This window comes from Anabrus simplex, chromosome 2, assembly GCF_040414725.1.
Source record: "Anabrus simplex isolate iqAnaSimp1 chromosome 2, ASM4041472v1, whole genome shotgun sequence".
Lineage (NCBI taxonomy): Eukaryota > Metazoa > Arthropoda > Insecta > Orthoptera > Tettigoniidae > Anabrus > Anabrus simplex.
Window position 1 is genome coordinate 991,295,203 of NC_090266.1, and position 21,446 is coordinate 991,316,648.

Consider the following 21,446-nt stretch of genomic DNA (forward strand, 5'->3'; position numbering starts at 1 on the left):
TGTTGTGCAAAGTTAATGGCATGACGAATCCTTTAATTCAAACATGGTGTGTCGGGATATATGGAATACTGTTTTAGTTTCAAAGTAAAATGAGGTTTAAAATTAATTAAAATTAATTGCATTAATCCTGGTATATTATAACATTTAACTACCTATAGATCTCAGTTTCTGCATCTGTGACGTTTGTCACTGAATGAACAAGTGACTGTAAAAAGAAAACTGAATAATTAGTGTATACAGATTATCATTTAAGTTAATTACCAATTTTATTCTTTCGATTTTTTAAAATTTCTGTACGTCCACCTGTAAGAACGTTCCTTAAATATAACTGAAAGAATTTATTGAAGGCAGCAGGAATAGATGAAATTAGACCTGAAATGGTGAAGTATAGTGGGAAGGCAGGGATGAAATGGCTTCATAGAGTAGTAAAATTAGCGTGGACTGTTGGTAAGGTACCTTCAGATTGGACAAAAGCAGTAATTTCACCTATCTATAAGCAAGGGAACAGGAAGGATTGCAACAACTATCGAGGTATCTCATTGATTAGTATACCAGGCAAAGTATTCACAGGCATCTTGGAAGGGAGGGTGCGATCAGTCGTTGAGAGGAAGTTGGATGAAAACCAGTGTGGTTTCAGACCACAGAGAGGCTGTCAGGATCAGATTTTCAGTATGCGCCAGGTAATTGAAAAATGCTACGAGAGGAATAGGCAGTTGTATTTATGTTTCGTAGATCTAGAGAAAGCATATGACAGGGTACCGAGGGAAAAGATGTTCGCTATACTGGGGGACTATGGAATTAAAGGTAGATTATTAAAATCAATCAAAGGCATTTATGTTGACAATTGGGCTTCAGTGAGAATTGATGGTAGAATGAGTTCTTGGTTCAGGGTACTTACAGGAGTTAGACAAGGCTGTAATCTTTCACCTTTGCTGTTTGTAGTTTACATGGATCATATGCTGAAAGGTATAAAATGGCAGGGAGGGATTCAGTTAAGTGGAAATGTAGTAAGCAGCCTGGCCTATGCTGACGACTTGGTCTTAATGGCAGACTGTGCCGAAAGCCTGCAGTCTAATATCTTGGAACTTGAAAATAGGTGCAATGAGTATGGTATGAAAATTAGCCTCTCGAAGACTAAGTTGATGTCAGTAGGTAAGAAATCCAACAGAATTGAATGTCAGATTGGTGATACAAAGCTAGAACAGGTCGATAATTTCAAGTATTTAGGTTGTGTGTTTTCCCAGGATGGTAATATAGTAAGTGAGATTGAATCAAGGTGTAGTAAAGCTAATGCAGTGAGCTCGCAGTTGCGATCAGCAGTATTCTGTAAGAAGGAAGTCAGCTCCCAGACAAAACTATCTTTACATCGGTCTGTTTTCAGACCAACTTTGCTTTATGGGAGCGAAAGCTGGGTGGACTCAGGATATCTTATTCATAAGTTAGAAGTAACAGACATGAAAGTAGCAAGAATGATTGCTGGTACAAACAGGTGGGAACAATGGCAGGAGGGAACTCGGAATGAGGAGATAAAGGCTAATTTAGGAATGAACTCGATGGATGAAGCGGTACGCATAAACCGGCTTCGGTGGTGGGGTCATGTGAGGCGAATGGAGGAGGATAGGTTACCTAGGAGAATAATGGACTCTGTTATGGAGGGTAAGAGAAGTAGAGGGAGACCAAGACGACGATGGTTAGACTCTGTTTCTAACGATTTCAAGATAAGAGGTATAGAACTAAATGAGGCCACAACACTAGTTGCAAATCGAGAATTGTGGCGACGTTTATTAAATTCTCAGAGGCTTGCAGACTGAACGCTGAAAGGCATAACAGTCTATAATGATAATGTATGTATGTATGTATTTTAATTTACATATCATTTACCCTACTATTCCATATTAGCCGACTATTCCGTATTACCCACAAAGTGCAACTTTTTGAAAGAAATAATTTTGACGTGAAGACATTAACAATTTACAGTTTAAAAATATAGAGAATCTTGGCTAATTATTTGAATTTTCAAACCATATGTATTTATATTTCATAACTGATTTCGGTAAGAATTTATACTGCCAAAAGTAAATGGTATTCCATATTACCCGATTCCCCTCTACATTTGAAATTTTCTGTACATATGTAGAGTTTATGTAATGGGGGTGGAGGCACTTCCATGTATGTGGGGCTTGCACTTTCTCCAACTACCACCACTAGATTGTACATGTACAATTTAAGGATAATAATAATAATAATAATAATAATAATAATAATAATAATAATAAAAGTGTATATTTTTTGTTCAGGAAGATTTAGGCAATTTATCTCAGACAAAAAAAACAAGAAATATTAATTTCGTTGACTTCGGACTACAATATGCCCTCGAAAACAAGCTCACAGCAGCACGACCCGCATGGAGCAGCCAACTCGCTCCCTCATCTCATAACTAATTCTAGTGTCATACTGTCCCATTCACCAAGTTAAAGGAGAAATTCAAGACCACCTGCAGTAATAGTTCATCTCTAATACCACGAACAGATGTTTCGCTACCAAATACGAAAACAGTACCTCTCTTTTCAGGCACAACTGAAATTCGATCGCAGAACGCCTTCTGCCAAACGACGTTTAATCGTGGAGGACCTGATGAAGAGACTTGGCCTGGCCAACAGAGCGGACACTCGTATAGGGACTACTGGGGAAGGCAAGGTGCTCTCTGGTGGCGAGAAGAAGAGGCTCGCATTCGGCACGGAGGTAGGCTTCTTTTCAATGACATTCACGTGTTTAAAATTGGTGTCGGCGACTTTCCGACACGTACAAGAACATATTTCATAACTAGGGCTCGGAAGTTCATGCATTTGCATGCTTTTTAGGGGTTAAAATGTATGCTTATACATTATGTGCACGAATTATGGAATTTTCAGTCATTTGAACATGCTTTTATAGTGCATGTAACTGTATATTTTCGTGATTTTGATAAATGCATCATGTTTTAATTATTTTAGCGCCTATATGGCATATTTTAATCAGTTGAATGGTTATTACAGTATTTTTAATCAGCTTTTTTCATCTGGTTGATGTTGGCAGTAATGTTACGCGTGATGACGCAACTTGTCATGTAGTGAGGAGTTATGATGTCACGCAGTGAATCCCCTGTTTCATTATCTACCCTCACGTTTATGTGCTTAGCTGTCGACTGGCTGTCCATTGAGTCGTGTAACGGTGTTGTGAACTGCTTGTGACCAAACTATGTTTCACGTATAAAGTGTCCATTAAAAAGTTCTTTAAATGCCGAAAATAAGAGCAACTTCGAGTTTTAAATTACCGTAACTAATTTAGAGAAGGAGTCTTCAGGTGACTTAAAACTACAGATAATAGGGTACCGTTCTCTGGAGCGTGTGAGAAAACTATAGGGAGTGAGAAAATAATTCAACAACACATAAACACAGCAAAACATAAGGATAATTTAAATAGCAAACTCGCAAATAAAGAACCTGTTACAAAACAACTATTAGAGTGTATAGGAAGTATGTATGCCTGCTGCCATTTCTTGATGGATACAGTACTTTTGTATCCATCTCTTGGCACAGGCCAGAGTAAAGTGTAGCTTTCACCGAAGTCCCAGTCTCATCCATGGCTGTGACAATGTGGAAGCTGCTGGGGTATGGGTGGTGCTGAGTAATGACATTCAGAGCACGACTAGTGCATCTGAGTGTTATGAAAGGTGTTGCTCATAGGGTCAGTCGTGCTGTAATAGCACTTTCTGACCCATTGAGGAAAGCAATGGCAAACTACCTCACTCCTCGTCTTATCTAGTACGCCTCATTTTGGTGCTGCCATTGGTTTTTGCGGTTTCCTTATAACCGCATAACCTTTGGTGGTGCTATTTGAGGATCCAACCAGCCTCTGGGCTGATGACCTAACAGACAGACAGGAAGTATGTATGCATGTTCAGTACGTCAGCGATTCCGCTGGTGGGACCCTCAACAGCTCTGCCATCAGCTGTCATAGATGGCCTAGGCATCACTGAAGCGTACTAGGGAAATGAGGAGTGAGGTAGTTTCCCGTTGCTTTCCTCACCGAGCCAGAGTTGCTATTACATATCAGTCTGCCAAGCCCACTGAAATGCATGCACCAACTGACCCTATGAGCAACATTTTCACACCATTCATAGCAAGGGCTGGCTGCATAAGGGTTGGCATTATTAGCATCGCTCATACCTCAGTCACTTTCATATTGTCAAAGCCAAGGATAAGACAGAGACAGATCTATGAAACTAACAAAATTGCTCTAGCCCATACCAGAAGACATAGTGCACTGTAAACACTAGGTCCTGCCAGCGAAGGCATGTATAGGAAGTAGGATTAGTGAATTTTCTCACGACTTGTGCCAAGCACTTTGAGCTGCTGATATTCCCTTGTATAAAATTAATAACCCCATATTAAAACATTTTCTTTCCAAATACACTCGACAACATGTGCCTGAAGCAAGTACATTGCGTAAGACTTACGTAGGACGTTGTTACAATAACGTATTGTCAAATTTACAAATTGAATTAGCGGATCAGTTTGTGTGGTTGCCCATTGATGAAACCACCGATTCTGAGGGCCGATTTATTGCTAATGTAACTGTGGACGCCTTAAATAAGGAACAAAAGACGATACCATACCTTATTAATGTGTGTGAGTTGCTGGCCGCTAACAATGTAACTGTAACGCAGTGTGTGATGGACTCATTGAAATTAGTGTGGCCATCTGGAATCAAATACGACGGCTACATTTATTTGTTACCGATGCAGGTACTTAGGCCTATATGGTAAAATCAGGACAAACACTGAAAGGCATTTTCCTGACTTAATTCATATACCTTATTTGGTACATGCTCTTAACCGCATTGCTGAGACAATACGCAATTCTTTCCCATTGGCAGACAGATTTGTGGCCTGTTCAAAGAATTTTTTTGTTAAATCTCCTTCAAGAGTCAAGTTTTTTAGATCAACAGCACCCCATATCCCACTTCCTTCTGAGCCAGTTTTAACACGATGGGGAACATGGCTGGATGCAGCTTTGTATTATGCTCAGCACATAGAAATATTCAAAGAGGTTGTTAATTCATTGGACTCGAATGAAGCTGCATCAATACAAACAGTGCAAAATATTCTGTGAGGCACTGAGTTAGAAGAGAATCTTGTTTTTATAAATGCCCATTTTTATGTTTTTTCCAACCACCATAACGTCACTGGAAGCTGTAGGATCTCCCATAAAGGAAATACTTACTGTTTAAAAAAAAAACTATATCCAATCTAAATTCTGCTCCTGGTAGTACAGGACAAAAAGTGAAAGAAAAATTAAACTGTGTAACTTCAAAAAATCCTGGTAATAAACAGTTGTGCAATATTCGAGACATTCTCTTAGGAAAATCGTCTGTCACACCAAGAGACTTGCCTCTTTCTGTGGAGCAGTTATCATTTAAATATGCTCCAATAACATCTTGTGATGTGGAAAGAAGTTTTTCACATTACAAAAGTGGTTTGCGAGACAACAGACGATGTTCTTCTTGTGCAAAGTGATCGTTGTGAACTGCTCAGCATTGACAGTGGGACCATTTCTGCTTCAACCTCCAAGGAATAAATGTAAGTTTATTATTATCAATACTGACCTGACTTGTCTACTCTCATTTTTTCATTTTAATAGTGCATATTTATTGTCATAATTTCAAGTTTTGAAGAGCATATTTGCATGCATATTTCTTAGTTTTGTAGGGCATGAACTTCCGAGCCTTATTCATTACATAACCAAGCTTACTCCATATGAACGGTCTGAAGTAGAGAATGTTGATGCCAGAAATGACGCATACACTGGCCAACTAACGAACCTATTTGAACACATCTCCATTAATCCATGTTTATGTGTATTTCCCAGTTCAGCAACATATAATTCAGTCTAAACTGTTTCCTTTCCAACCCACATTTTCTAGACAGAAGTTCAATCAATCAATCAATCAATCAATCAATCAATCAATCAATCAATCAATCAATCAATCAATCAATCATCACTGATCTGCATTTAGGGCAGTCGCCCAAGTGGCAGATTCTGTATCTCTTGTTTACCAAGTCTTTTCCTAAATAATTGCAAGTAAATTGTAAATTTATTGAACATTTCTCTTGGTAAATTATTCCAAGTCAGCCTCTGTAGTGTAGTGGTTAGTATGATTAGCTGCCACCCCTGGAGGCCCGGGTTCGATTCCCGGCTATGCCACGAAATTTTAATAGTATACGAGGGCCTGAACGGGGTCCACTCAGCCTCGGGAGGTCAACTGAGTAGAGGTAGGTTTCATTCCCATCTCAGCCATTCTCGAAGTGATTTTCCGTGAATTCTCACTTCTCCTCCAGGTAAATGCCAGGATGGTACATAACTTAAGGCCATTGCCGCTTCCTTCCCTCTTCCTTGCCTGTCCCTTCCCATCTTCCCATTCCTCCACAAGGCCCCTGTTCAGCATAGCAGGTTGTCCGCCTCCGCAGCGTAACGGTTAGTGTTATTAGCTGCCGTCCTCCGGGGCCCGGGTTCGATTCCCGGTACTGCCAGAATTTTAAGAATGGCAGGAGGGCTGGTATGTGGTTGAAATGGTACATGCAGCTCACCTCCAATGGGGGTGTGCCTGAAAAGCTGCACCACCTCGGGATGAGGACACGAGCATAGCAGGTGAGGCCGCCTGGGCGAGGTACTGGTCCTCCTCCCAGTTTTATCCTTCCGACCCATTGTCTCAAGTTCCAGGACACTACCCTTGAGGCGAAAGAGGTGGGATCCCTCGCTGAGTCCGAGGAAAAACCGACCCTGGAGGGTAAACAGATTAAGAAAGAATGAAATCATTCCAATCCCTAACTCCTCTTCCTATAAACGAATATTTGCCCCTATTTGTCCTATTTAATTCCAACCTTATCTTCATATTGTGATCTTTCCTACTTTTCAAATCACCATTCAAACGTATTTGACATTCCATGCCATCTCTCCGCTGACAACTTGGAACATCCCACTTAGTCAAGCAGTTCGTCTCCTTTCTTCCAAGTCTTCCCTGCCGAAACTTTGGGAAATTTTCGTAACGCTACTCTTTTGTCGGAAATCACCCAGAACAAATCAACCTGCTTTACTCTGGATCTTTCCCAGTTCTCTATCAAGTATCCTGGTGTGCGTCACATACACTGAAACCATACGGTAACTGGGGTTTTATGAGAGATTTATACGCCCTCTCTTGTATATTCTTGATACAACCCTTAAATGCCGGGCTGAGTGGCTCAGACGGTTGAGGCGCTGGCCCTCTGACCTCAACTTGGCAGGTTCGATCCTGTCTCAGTCCGGTGGTATTTGAAGGTTCTCAAATACGTCAGCCTCGTATCGGTAGATTTACTGGCACGTAAAAGAACTCCTGCGAGACTAAATTCTGGCACCCCGGCGTCTCCTAAAACCGAAAAAATAGTTAGTGGGACGTAAAGCAAATAACATTATGATTATGGTTATTGTTACAACACTTAAATGCCCTCATAACCATATGTAGAGATCTGTAACCTTGATTTACAACCTACCGAGCTCGATAGCTGCAGTCGCTTAAGTGCGGCCAGTATGCAGTATTCGGGAGATAGTAGGTTCGAACCCCACTGTCGGCAGCCCTGAAGATGGTTTTCCGTGGGTTCCCATTTTCACACCAGGCAAATGCTGGGGCTGTACCTTAATTAAGGCCACGGCCGCTTCCTTCCCAGTCCTAGCTCTTTCCTGTCCCATCGTCGCCATAAGACATATCTGTGCCGGTGCGACGTAAAGCCAATAGCAAAAAAAAAGTACAACCTCGTTAATGTGGTTACCCCAGAGAGGATTTTTATTTATTTATTTATTTATTTATTTATTTATTTATTTATTTATTTATTTATTTATTCCGTTTACCCTCCATCGTTGGCATTCCCTCGGACTCAGCAAGAATCCCCTTTCTACTGCCTCAAGGGCAGTATCCTAGTGCGGGAGACATTTGGTCGGGGATACAACTGAGGTGGAGGACCAGTACATCTTCCAGGTCGCCTCACCTGGTATGCTGAAGAGGGGCCTTGTGGGGGGGGGAGATTGTAAAGGATAGGCAAGGAATAGGTAAAGAAGCGACTGTGGTCTTAAATTAGGTACCATCCCAGCATTTGCCTGGAGAAAAGCCAATTCGAGGATGGCTCAGGTGGGAATCGAACCCTCCTCTACTCAGTCGACCTCCCGAGGCTGAGTAAACCCCGTTCCAGCCCTCGTACCACTGTTGAAATATCGTGACACAGCCGGGAATCGAACCCGAGCTTCCTGGGGTGGCAGCTAATCACTCTAAGCGCTACACCACAGAGGCGGACCCCAAGGAAGGTATTGCCTTATATTAACACCTAGGTACTTACAGTGATCACCCCAGCAGTACAGGACTGTTCCTCTCGGTAAAACTTACAGCCTCACGTTCTTACTGATGTCCTCATTCCCAGGTGGTGCAGCTCTTTTCAGGCACATTCCCAATGGAGATGAGCTGCGTGTAGTATTTCAATCATATACCGCCCTCCTCATCATCATCATCATCATCTGTTTACCCTCCAGGTTCGGTTTTTCCCTCGGACTTAGCGAGGGATCCCACCTCTACCGCCTCAAGGGCAGTGTCCTGGAGCTTCAGACTCTTGCTCGGGGATACAACTGGGGAGTATGACCAGTACCTCGCCCAGGCGGCCTCACCTGCTATGCTGAACAGGGGCCTTGTGGAGGGATGGGAAGAGTGGAAGGGATAGGCAAGGAAGAGGGAAGGAAGCGGCCGTGGCCTTAAGTTAGGAGAAGTGGGAAACCACGGAAAACCACTTCCAGGATGGCTGAGGTGGGAATCGAACCCACCTCTACTCAATTGACCTCCCGAGGCTGAGTGGACCCCGTTCCAGCCCTCGTACCACTTTTCAAATTTCGTGGCAGAGCCGGGAATCGAACCCGGGCCTCCGGAGGTGGCAGCTAATCACGCTAACCACTACACCACAGAGGTACCGCCCTCCTACCATTCTTAAATTTCTGACAGTGCCGGGAATGGAACCCAGGTCCCTGAGGACAGCAGCTAAGAACACTTAACAGTTACGCTACAGATGCGTACATCCTTACTGATGGCGCTTCTTAACGGTAGCAAGTACACATTTTTACTCATGATATTCGAAGTTGGATAGGTTTCTATTGTCTTCACGTACCGGTTGACCCACCCATCCCTTACTATTTTTTTCTTTTGGAAAAACGCAATCCAGCGCGCTCGTGTATCATAGCCATCCTACAAACATTGAGACCTGAACAAATATTTCATTAGTACAACTATACCGTTGAGTTCACGCTCCAGAATGTACCCGGTGGTTCACCAGCCCTTTGCGATTTAGTTTTTTTCACCGCGCCACGTTTACTTTCTTTCTTTCTTTCTTAATCTGTTTATTGTCCAGGGTTGGCTTTTTCTTCGGACTTAGCGAGGGATCCCACCTCTACCGCCTCAAGGGCAGTGTCCTGGAGCTTCAGACATTGGATCGGGGGATACAACTGGGGAGAATGATCAGTACCTCGCCCAGGCGGCCTCACCTGCTATACTGAACAGGGGCCTTGGTGGGGGATGGGAAGATTGGACGGGATAGACAAGGAAGAGGGAAGGAAGCGGCCGTGGCCTTAAGTTAGGTACCATCCCGGCATTTGCCTGGAGGAGAAGTGGGAAACCACGGAAAACCACTTCCAGGATGGCTGAGGTGGGAATCGAACCCACCTCTACTCAGTTGACCTCCCGAGGCTGAGTGGACCCCGTTCCAGCCCTCGTACCACTTTTCAAATTTCGTGGCAGAGCCGGGAATCGAACCCGGGCCTCCGGGGGTGGCAGCTAATCACACTAACCACTACACCACAGAGGCGGACGCCACGTTTACTACAGTTCTGAAATACATCGGTCCTTATCGCTAAACCGTGGTAATATAACGAGATGTGTGTTTACGAGCTAAAAAAATAGGACTCGTGAGCGCCACTAAGAATTTAATGTGAGTACGCAGAATGAACCCGTAAAACTAGCACAGATTCGAAGAATATGCACCATACAATAGGAGGTGACACACCGACCAGGAACGGGTATTGTTTCGGCTGGCAACTGCGCGCTGCACGTTTAGCCTCACAATAGCTCACTTGGCAGGGACGTGGTCGGAGTTGTGATAACGGACGGTGCTCGAAGGTTCAAATCCCACGCAAGTGTTTTTTCTTTTTTACTGCAAGTTGACTGGGATGTGGCAAACTTGCATATTTAATAGTAGTAGAATGGCAAGGTGGGTTCTAAAACGAGGAACCGTCAGAATTTTTTATGCGGAGTCATTAACCCATGGCAATGTCATTGACCCCTAGCATACGTACATACTGTCCCCGCCGGATTTTGAAGAGAGCAAGCCTTACCTTACAGTCCCCACCTTGAGCAGCCTAACCTCAGTTTTACGGGTAGATGCCCTTCCCGACGCCAACAGTCGCCATCCTGGAGGTCCTAATCTCAATTTACAGCTAGATGCCCTTCCTGACGCTATCTTGAGTAGTAGGGCAATGGGGATTCTCGCGACGCCATCTTAAGTAGTTGGACAATGTGGATTCGCGTAAGAGAGCAAGCCTAAACTCATGGAGGGGCTCGCCATCTTGGAGGGGCCTATACCCACTTTTAGAGCTAGATGCCCTTCCCGACACTATCTTGAGTAGTAGGGCAATGGGAATTCTCGCGACGCCATCTTAAGTAGTTGGGCAATGTGTATTCAAGTAAGAGAGCAAGCCTAACCTCATGGAGGAGCTCGTCCCCTTGGAGGGGCCTAACCTCACTTTTACAGCTAGATGCCCTTCCCGACGCCATCTTGAGTAGTAGGGCAATGGGGATTCTTGCGATGCCATGTTAAGTAGTTGGGCAATGTGGATTCACGTACGAGAGCAAGCTTAACCTCATGGAGGGCCCTAACCTCTCTTTTACGGCTAGATGCCCTTCCCCGACGCCATCCTGTGTAGTAGGACAATGGTGATTCTCGCGACGCCATCTTAAGTAGTTGGGCATTTCTTTGTGTTATGGTATCATTCACCGAACCTTTTAGATGTTGTGCTATCATAATACCATACTGTAAACATGATTATTTTCTGGTAGTGGTTTAACGTCGCACATTGAAGGTTTTCGGCGACGCGAGGATGGGGAGAATGTAGCGGCTTTGGCCTTAGTTAAGGTACATCAGCTGCATGAATATGAAAACCCCCGGAAAAACTTCTTCAGGACTGCCGAGGGTGGGATTCGAACCCGCCATCCCCCGCTTGCAAACTCACAGCTACGCAACCCTAAATGCACTGTCACATCGCTCGGCATACTGTAAATATCTTGATAATCAATCTGCTCGATTGCGTAATAAAAATAGTCGAATGATTTTGGAATTTTTACTTTTCATGCCCACTTTACCATTCGGACCTAAGGACCAATGATCGTGACACATTTCTAGTAATGACTTAAAGCCCTACTTTTTTCAACCGTGGCATTTTATTCCTATTTTAATCGTTGTGAAGAATTCGGATGAAAAAAATAGAAAATTGAGAAATATTAACAATGTCTATAAACTAATTTCTGAAGAGTGATGAATTAGAACAATTAGATAGCAGTCTGGGAAACCGATAGGAAACTATGTAATCATGAATTTCTTTCAACTTGTCCGTATGATATCTCAAGATAATTACGTAACCTTTACTTACACAGTTGTTGTCACCTGTTTTAGCTGCTGACGGATCCTCCACTATTGTTCTGCGATGAGCCTACCACAGGGCTCGATTCCTACTCGGCGCAGATGATCCTGCAGATTATGAAGTTTATGGCATCCAACGGGAAGACAATTCTCTGCACTATCCACCAGCCATCTTCAGAGCTTTTCAACATGTTTCATCAGTTGGTACTAGTTGCTGACGGCCGGATAGCCTTCATAGGGACAACTGCTGACGCAATCAACTTTTTTGAAAGGTTTACATTAATACTCTATTTAACTAGTTGATAAGTGCAACACAGCAATTACATTAAACACAAAAGGACAGTGAACATAAAGAATATCTCCCCCTTGGAAGTGTTTCAACCATTGCCTTGCTCTCGACGGCTCACTATCCTCTAGAGCAGGACCTCTCAAACGCCAAAAGTCTCACACGTGCAAACCGAGGCGCAGAGGCTCCGTGCACTGTGCATCGGTCCGACTCGACTAGGCTCAACTCGGCTTAACTCTTATGGTGTAGTGTGGTGAGAGTAACGAGGCGATCGTTGGTAGATGGTTTGCTTATCAGCGAAATAGATACGCGCAAGACAACAACATAATAATGGAGCAACCTGTTTCGAGGAAAGCAAAGATTTCCGAAAATCCATTCGAATCGAACTGGGAACTTTCATATTTTTTCTCAGTCGTGAGGATAAAGCCAAATGCTTAGTCTGTGAGACAATAATTACGTGATCATCAAAAAGATTTTTCAATGCAAAAGCTTTGCTCGAATTCTACGAGAATTTGTCGGAGGAAGATTTTCCTAAGCTGCATCGAGAATTAGCTAAGATTATCTGTGTTTGGTTCCACATGCATATGTGAAAGCTTTTCTTTTCTGTTTTGACTTGTACGAAAACTAGATGGCGTGCGAGTATTTCTGATTTTAATTTAAAGAACGCTCTCGGAATTGCTGTCAGCCGATCCCTTGTTCCAGATATCACTGGTATAATTGCAAAGTAAAAGGAAAAGAAGAGCTAGAGAAGATAAATTGTGTGCTCAAACCAAACTGAAAGAAGGGTTTTTAACACCGGTAACATTGTCCCATACAACTGAGTGTCTCCACTCACCTCACATAAACATTTCGCGGTGATGGAAGAATCAGCGGGGAAGGTGAACAAGGCGGAGACAGGCCGAACGGCTGAAACAGATGTAGGGAAAGAGGAGTTGGGATTTGCACTGTGGTCAACCTAGTGAAGTCGTCTCCTGCGCCTTGCGCCGTGCAGTGCACTGGCGCATGCACCGTGAGAGGCCCTGTTCTAGAGAATTCTAATTTTCCTCGACTACTAGATGCCATTTGGAAAGTAAACAATCGAAAGGTCCTCGAACATCTCTAATAACCAGTGACAAACTCAAGAGAATTTCCATTGTATTTTTAACACAACTAGTTTTTAAGAAAATTTGCGTTTAGTGGATTGTGAACATTTTGGCGGATTTTAGGGTCAGCTTACAAGCCATGGCGTGCGCGAACATTTGAACTTCGCTTTTCAATTAAAACATAATATCATAAATATTATTAACTGAATATCCTTGTTAGTTTCTCATATTTAAAGGAACACCCGTGACTAGCCTAATACTGATTGACACTCCTGAACCTATATAGGAATTACAATTTAATTTCAGAAGATGCGTTGAATGAATGAACAAAAGTTGCCGCTTGGACACTGCGTATTGATTCTCATATTTAGTGATAAAAGTATGTGCCTCAATGTACGGTGGAAGGTAACTGTTGCACCAAATTTAGTAACAGATCTTGGAAAGAGGATCAAAATATTGCAAGTTTCAGGTTTGTAGCTTGCACCGTTACGGTATAATATCACAATGAATTTAGTTATTTAAAGGGTTAATGGCTCGAAACGCAAGATGGTGGAGTTTACAAACACCTAGGAAAGTCATAACAAATGCTGGTTGGTTATTTGTCTTGTATCTCGATGCGTTTAGCAGTAAAAAATAAAAAAAATTATCACTTGAATGGTAGCAAATATAATGTGGCAACATTGAGCGAACGGGATGGGAGGAGCTACTTGTGACATAATAATATCTTCAAGCCGGACGTGACTAGTGTGTTGCTAGTGAACACATGCCACTTAGGCATGGTACAGCTCACATCGAGGAAATATTTGTAGATGATTTTCATTCACGGGGAAGTAGGACAGAATGCTTGTGCAGCTGCGGAGATGTACACTGAACGATTTCCACAAAGAAGGGTTCCAAACAGGCGTACGATGAACCAATCACCATTGACTGCACTTAGGGCTGTCGCCCAGGTGGCAGACTACCTATCAGTTGTTTGCCTACACTTTTATTACATTAATTCAAATAAGTTGGAAATTTATCGAATACCTCTCTTGGTAAATTATTCCAATCCCTAATCCCTCTTCCTATAAAGTAATATTTGTCCCAATCTGTCCTCTTCAGTTCCATCTTTATCTTCGTATTATGTCCGGCCCCATGGCTAAACGGTTAGCGTGCTGGCCTTTGGTCACAGGGATCCCGGCTTCGATTCCCGGCAAGGTCAGGAATTGTAACCATAATTGGTTAATTCCTCTGGCACGTAGATTGGGTGTATGTGTCGTCTTCATCAACATTTCATCCTCACTACGACGCGCAGGTCGCCTAAGGACGTCAAATCAAAAGACTACACCTGGCGAGCCGAAGCCCTTGGACACATCCCGGCAATAAAAGTCATACGCCATTTCATTTTTTCCATGTTCATATTATGAATTTTCTTACTTCAAAAAATGACCATTCCAGCATATTCGTCTACTGCTGTCATTCCACGTCATCTCTCTACTAACATCTCGGAACATACCGCTTAGTCCAGCAGCTTGTCTCCACACTCCCAGTTTTCAACATTTCCGTAAAAGTACATCTGTATTTTAGTCCTGAGTTGGCGGAGCCCTTTTCAGGCACTCCCCCATTGGAGGTGAACTATATGTATATATCAGCCATCATCCCAATCTAAAAATCCTTCCGCCGGGCTGAGTGACTTAGACGGTTGAGGCGCTGGCCTTCTGACCCCAACTTGGCAGGCTCGATCCTGGCTCCGTCCGGTGGTATTTGAAGGTGTTCAAGTACGTCAACCTCGTGCCGGTAGATTTATTGGCACGTAAAAGAACTCCTGCGGGACTAAAATCCGGCACCTCGGCGTCTCCGAAAACCGTAATAGTAATTAGTGGGACGTAAAGCAAATAACATTATTATTATTATACAAATCCTTACCGAAGGGCACCGTATATGAAGTGGACAGAAAGGACGGATGACTGGCTTTAATGACGTCCACCTTACCCGGCGATCACTCACATCTAGTACAGTCCTAAGGAATACAGAGAAAATGTAATAGCCTGGTATTGTGGAGAACCACTCCTGCCCACTTTTTATCACCACTTCCAGTGAGAGGTTCATAGTCTGACCTCTCTAGGTGAATAGCTTCACTTCATTCCAGCCTCTTCTAGTGAGAGGTTGTCCTTCCTAGTACACGGTCTGACCTCTCAAGGTCAACAACTTCACTTTATTCTCGTCCCTTCTACCATCGCCCTCTACTATGACTGCGCTAATACGCCTTCCCAATACAGCAATATGAGCGATATGGGCCTAGTTCCCATTTCTACCACCGAGCGCTGCTTCGCTGGCATTGAAACACGATTGTTCATTACAGCACACGTTAAGTGTTTAGTATATTTCTGTTCAAATGTATAGCCAATCACTCAAAAAACATATTTGAATCACACCTTACACCTTAATAAAGAAATTCAGTGAAGAACGTACCCCTCCGCAGCGGAGAAGCTGTACAAAATAATGTTAACGGTAGATAGTAAATACTAGCCTATAGAAAATTATATTCTCACACTTTTCTGTTTAAGTGTTTCGCGTTGTCGCGTTCAAATCTTTCAAAGATCTCTGTTATTTATGTGGCTATAGTATTTAAGAATACAGGAATAGCACACTCGCAAATAACTTCACTCAATAACTATGAATGTCCGATTTCAGGACAACTGAAGTGAGGAAAATCACGCAACACAGGCTCTAAATAGTCACTCATAGATGCAAGAGTATTTTTAGGCACAAATGGTTGTGCTTTCAATAAAAATTCGTTAATAACTTTCAAAATCCACAGTGGCAAATCAGATGGGTACTGAGGCCTGCTGTTTTAATCTCTTTTATAAATGAAGTCCATTAGCACTGTTGGACACCTTGGTCTTGTCAAAAGAATCAAGCATCTTGTGCCGCTACAATGTTGCTACGTTTGTGCTACTGACACGTATGTCGAATTAATTTTTTATCGATAACTTGTATTTGACAATGGTACCTGCATTAAAAATCTTGCATATCTGTATACGAATGGTCTTTCAAATATTACAGGGCTGTTACTACTTCATTCGCGAAATTATCTTTCGGGCGCAGCATATTCATTTTCTTAAACTTAGACGGCTCGATGTTTTTGCGTGTAAGAAAAAATTAACCTGTTACACAGTTTCATTTGATTGTATCTGATACATTTTCTTGATAAAATCACCTTTTGTATCCTGGGAAACATCAAACATAGATTTTTTTTTTAGTGAGGAATTTCTTACTTTCCAGAATGTGCCATTTGTCGAAAGCAACAAGAGGCATTTAACTATCAACAGGATGACAGATCTTTGGTTTAATGTGTTTTGAAGAAGACATTCTTCTTATCCTGCTAACATTAGTCTTATGATTGTCACTCACAATGCGCAACACGAAAAAACCGCAAGCTTCGACTTCCTTTATTGTTTTGAGAGTTAAAGTATGTATCTCTGTACCTAAGTGCCTCTTAAAGAAGAAAAATGCTGTTGTAATCTTTAGTTTGTAGTCACAGCAGAAATTATAAAACAGAAAATGTTATTGAGCAGGGTAATTCGATTTCTACTTTCGCTTGCATGACAGTCATCTTCAGTAGTTTTTATTAGCTCAACATGGAATGAAGCGTTTTTCTGTTGAAAGAAGGTGTCGAGTTTCTTGTCATACAACATCTACTGTTCGGTGGACTACCAACAATCACAATCTCTCTGCTTCATTTACGCACTGACTTTCTGCTAAAGTGTGTTATTCCAGTCTCGCAGTTTATATCTCCTACGTAGCGTGAAAGTGTGGATTTATTCGGTGTGGCAAACATATCTTTTCGATGATCTTGAATTGAAATTCGACGAGAAATTCTGTTTTGAAGTAACATTTAGCCATTTATAACGTTACTCATTGAAAGTAAATTCATGAAACCAAATTCCACTTGCCGATCTGCTTTCCATCTTACATTAAGGAACACAGTAGTAAATAATATTATTTACATAAACATTAAAACGGTTCAAGACCAACGAAACAATCCGAACAAGGTAAACACTGGCTCAAATTACACCAGCACCCTTAGCAATGATCACCAAGCGTGTCTCGTCAAGCAGACTAATGCCAGCTTCTCAGCGCTCCAAGCGCCTGAACTTGTAACTACGCCGTGTTCGCTCGTTTACATGTGTGACCGGGCGAATGAGAAGGCGTATTAGCGCAGTCATAGTAGAGGGCGATGCTTCTACTGACAAGAGAAACCTTTGTCCCCAAACGCTCGGAACCGCACGAAACCATGCTTAGAATAACAAGCAATCATAAACAAAACAGTGGTGTGCTTCATTTCCATATAAAACTCCGCACTTGTCTGCTAGCGCCACTAGACGGTGGCATAGTGTAGCTGCACTAACCAGTGCTCCAGTTGCCTCAGTGGTATAGCTGCAGTACGTATTTGTCTCTGCGTAAACTGTGTACAGTGCAGTGATAACATGAAGAAAATTAATCCTACGCATGTGGTCCAAATATTAGGGACCAAGTTGCGACATGCTGAATATGGAAATGACATCGGAGTCGAGGATGTGGAGTTCGCGGATATATTATATAATATTATAATTCAGAAATATAATGGCGATGACGCAGAAATACACGACGTTACGCTGGATAGTTATACGGATTTTGAAGGACAGGAGGAACCTGAACCTGAAGGTGGCTCTTCAAGCAATACACGACATTCATCTCCAGAGCAACAGGAACAGTCAAGTCAAAGTGAGTACGAACTCTCTCCACCCAAAAAGACGAGGTTCAGTGTATTAAAAGATATTGATAACAGCGTACAAGAGAACGTTTATGAGGACTATTACAATCGTGGCTTCAATTCCTATAGCAACCTAATGAAGCGCTATAAGTGCATCAAACGTAAATCAAATTGCACATTAATTCTAAATTGTGCGTCTAGGAAACGGGGAGCAGTTGCTCGTTTCAAAGGGAACAGACTCTCGCAATTACAAACTATAAAAGAGTATGTAATATCGTAATTTGATGGTGCAAGGAGGTATGGATCTACAGATGTGGGCACTAGAAGGGGCTAAAATGGTTGGCTTAGTCAATTTCAAAGCTTCCATTTCCTTTATCGATCATCTCAAGGATGAATATGCATTTCATCCAGGCATATTACTACATTTGTCACACGTAAGGACATAGAAGACGATAATATCATACGTCAGAAGGCACAACAGTTTGTGGAAGAAGTGAACATGTTTATAACAGAGGAGGGTGTGGAGAAAGGTAATGTTTGGAACAGTGACCAGAGTCATTTCCGGTATGAAATGTCTTCAGCATCAACACTGTCCTACAGAGGAGAGAAAGCTACAGGTAGTGTGTTGCAGTCTGTACATAGCTCTACCCACAGCTACACAATTGATGTGGCTTTATCATTGGCAGGCAGACTAGCAAACAAGTTGTACATATGTTTTCAAGAGACACAAGGCACTTTCGGTCGAAATATTTTAAAGAAACTTAAACAACCTCTCCACGAAACATTCATGTGGAGGCAAGCAAAAGTGGAAAAATGACTAAAGAACACATGAAACGTTTTCTAACTTCAGTCCTTGGCGAACATTTAACAAATGAAAAGAGCCTATTGTTGTGTGATTCCTGGGCAGGTCAAACAGATCGTACCCTTCTATATGCAAGTTTTCCAAACAAAGATGTTACGCTGAAGATATTGCCACCGAAAACAATGCGTAGGATTGCCAACCCCTTGATGTTTACTTCTTTTGGCAATATAAACTCCATATCAGAAGGATTACTGATTTTGAAAGACTACAAGGTGCCAAACCACAAGTGAATGTACATGATCGTTATTTCATCGTGAAACTTCACTCTGTGATTTTCAATCAATTTGCTGCACCTACGTATAAGCCTATGTTGCAATATGCTTGGCGAAAGCCAGGTTATGACATTGACATACCAACATCATCATTTGAAAATGGGGCCGATGACCTTCGAAGTTAGTCCCCTTAAAACAACAAGCATAATCATCATTTGAAAATGTAATTAGTGTGGCTTTTGACAATGGACTGTGTGAATGCGAAAGTGATTTGGAATGTGATAACGTGGCTTTAGTAAGGTGTGCACATTGTTCTCTCCCACTTTTTTTTTGCTAGGGGCTTTACGTCGCACCGACACAGATAGGTCTTATGGCGACGATGGGATAGGAAAGGCCTGGGAGTTGGAAGGAAGCGGCCGTGGCCTTAATTAAGGTACAGCCCCAGCATTTGCCTGGTTTGAAAATGGGAAACCACGGAAAACCATCTTCAGGGCTGCCGATAGTTTTAACCACTTCATCGAAATCCCGCATCTGCACTTTGAGGACTAATATAAGCACTTCCAAGTGTGTGGTACTGCTGTATATGTGTGTTTTGCGTTATTATAAGTACTTTAAGCAGAGAGTTTTTGAAGCTGCTGATTGAATATGTAATGATACACTGACGCCATTAAATTACATATAATTTCCTTCCTATGGTATCGATATCGTGTTACTTTGTTTCTCTCTATTGAAATGTTACTTGAGGTAGAATTCAACGTTTTGCATGGAAATGACGCACACCACTGTTTTGTTTATGATTGCTTGCTATTCTAAGCATGGCTTCGTGCGGTTCCGAGCGTTCGAGGTCAAAGGTGTCCCTTGTGAGAGGTTGTCTTGTAACAGCCATGCAGATAATAGCTTACAATGAAATTGTCATCCCCAGGCTTGAAGCTGACAAGCCTAGACGTGATCTTCGTGCAGAGGATCGCATATTATAACTTATTGCAGAGGACCGCAGCAGGAATACTCGCCAAATCGCGGCAGTGATAAGACCGTCCTTACAAACATTACGGGAAGACCGGCAACATCCGCACCATCTGCAGCGTATTAGGCACCTTTCGGAGAGAGATTATGGACCGCACTTAGATTTCTGCGAATGGGTCCTTCGTCAACCCGAAGATTTCGTGAATCATATTTCGTTCACATACGAGGCCTCGTTTACAAGAAGTGGCATCTTCAATTTTCACAACACGCATGTGTGGTCGAAGAATAATCCCCATGCTATGAGACCCTCCTACCACCAGGTTCTGGTTTCCATTAATATTTGGACAGGGATGTTCGGAGGCATCATCATAGGACCTGTGTCATTACCTCATAGACTGTCGGGTGTATCTTATCTACACTACAATTTCTTGAAGGCACTCTACCGTTATTACTAGAGGCTTTTCCACTCCATACCCAACGCCGCATGTGATTCCAACATGATGGAGCACCCTTGCACCTTTCTAAGGCAGGGCTTCACCACCTGAATGCCATCTATCCGCAGCGATGGATTGGGCGTTTTGGTCCTACCAGCTGGCCGGGAAGAAGCCCTGATCTGAAATCCTTAGATTATGTCTTCTCGGATTAGATTAAATCTAAGGTTTACCGCAGAGATGGGGAAATCCTGAAAGAGCTCCGGGAACGAGACTTGGAAGCTGCTCAGGGCATTAGTCAAAACTACAAGGTACTGAGGCGAGTTCAAGAGAATTTTCTCCAAAGTTGCCGAGCATGTATTACCGCCAATGGTGGACACCTCGTACACCTGTTGTAATAATGTGCACCATTTCCGCCGACAGTGACACCACTGGGATTACTTACATTAATCCCATTTTTCTTGCGGGGTCAGAGGCTGTAAGAGATTTGGCAGAGTTCTACGGAAGATGCCTCTTTTTCTTTGTTTTTTTACGAGTGGTTTAACGTTGCACTAACGCATCGAAGGCTTTCTGTTACGGAAGGATAGAAAAGAGCTAAGATTGGGAAGGGAGAGGTCGCCCTTCTTGACGCAACCATTAGAGGAGAAATGCTGCATGTTAATGTGGTGGTGGTCTGCTGCGAACAAGTGTTGAAGACGACAGAAATACCCAGTCCCCGAGCCACAGTAATGTATTGGTAAACGTAAAAAACAATGGCCCAGACGGGAATCGAACCCTGGGTCTCAAGGATGGAAGGCTAGTACGCTAGCCATTCGGCTATGCAGCCAGCCGGTTGTGTTCTCATTATTGTATTATTTAATAACGGGCTGGTCAACCCGAGCTGCATGGCGCAGTTGTCAGCGGCACGTTATTCCGGCGAGTTTGCTGCAATCGGTTGCTGAGTGGTCTTACTGATAGTGTTCCGTGGTTTCCCATTTTTATCTTCAGGGTACAAATAAGAGGCAGGAATCATCATCATAGGAATAGGCCAAGTTACGCTTAATGTCATCATGTTGAATATTTTCCGAACGTTCATTACGTTTTCTAAGATTAAAACGTGAAGTTACGTCCTGTACTGTCACAAAACTCGGTCAATGCA

At 42.7% G+C, this 21,446-nt stretch overlaps 1 protein-coding gene across 1 annotated transcript in view; it reads left to right on the plus strand.

Moving 5' to 3' along the window:
* The window catches only part of st (scarlet), a 580,386-nt gene that overhangs the window by 414,184 nt on the left and 144,756 nt on the right, over positions 1-21,446 (plus strand). The window contains exons 5-6 of the mRNA XM_067141853.2: positions 2,572-2,742; positions 11,771-12,009. Coding sequence (XP_066997954.2) covers positions 2,572-2,742; positions 11,771-12,009 — 410 coding nt within the window. The remainder of the gene's footprint in view (positions 1-2,571; positions 2,743-11,770; positions 12,010-21,446) is intronic.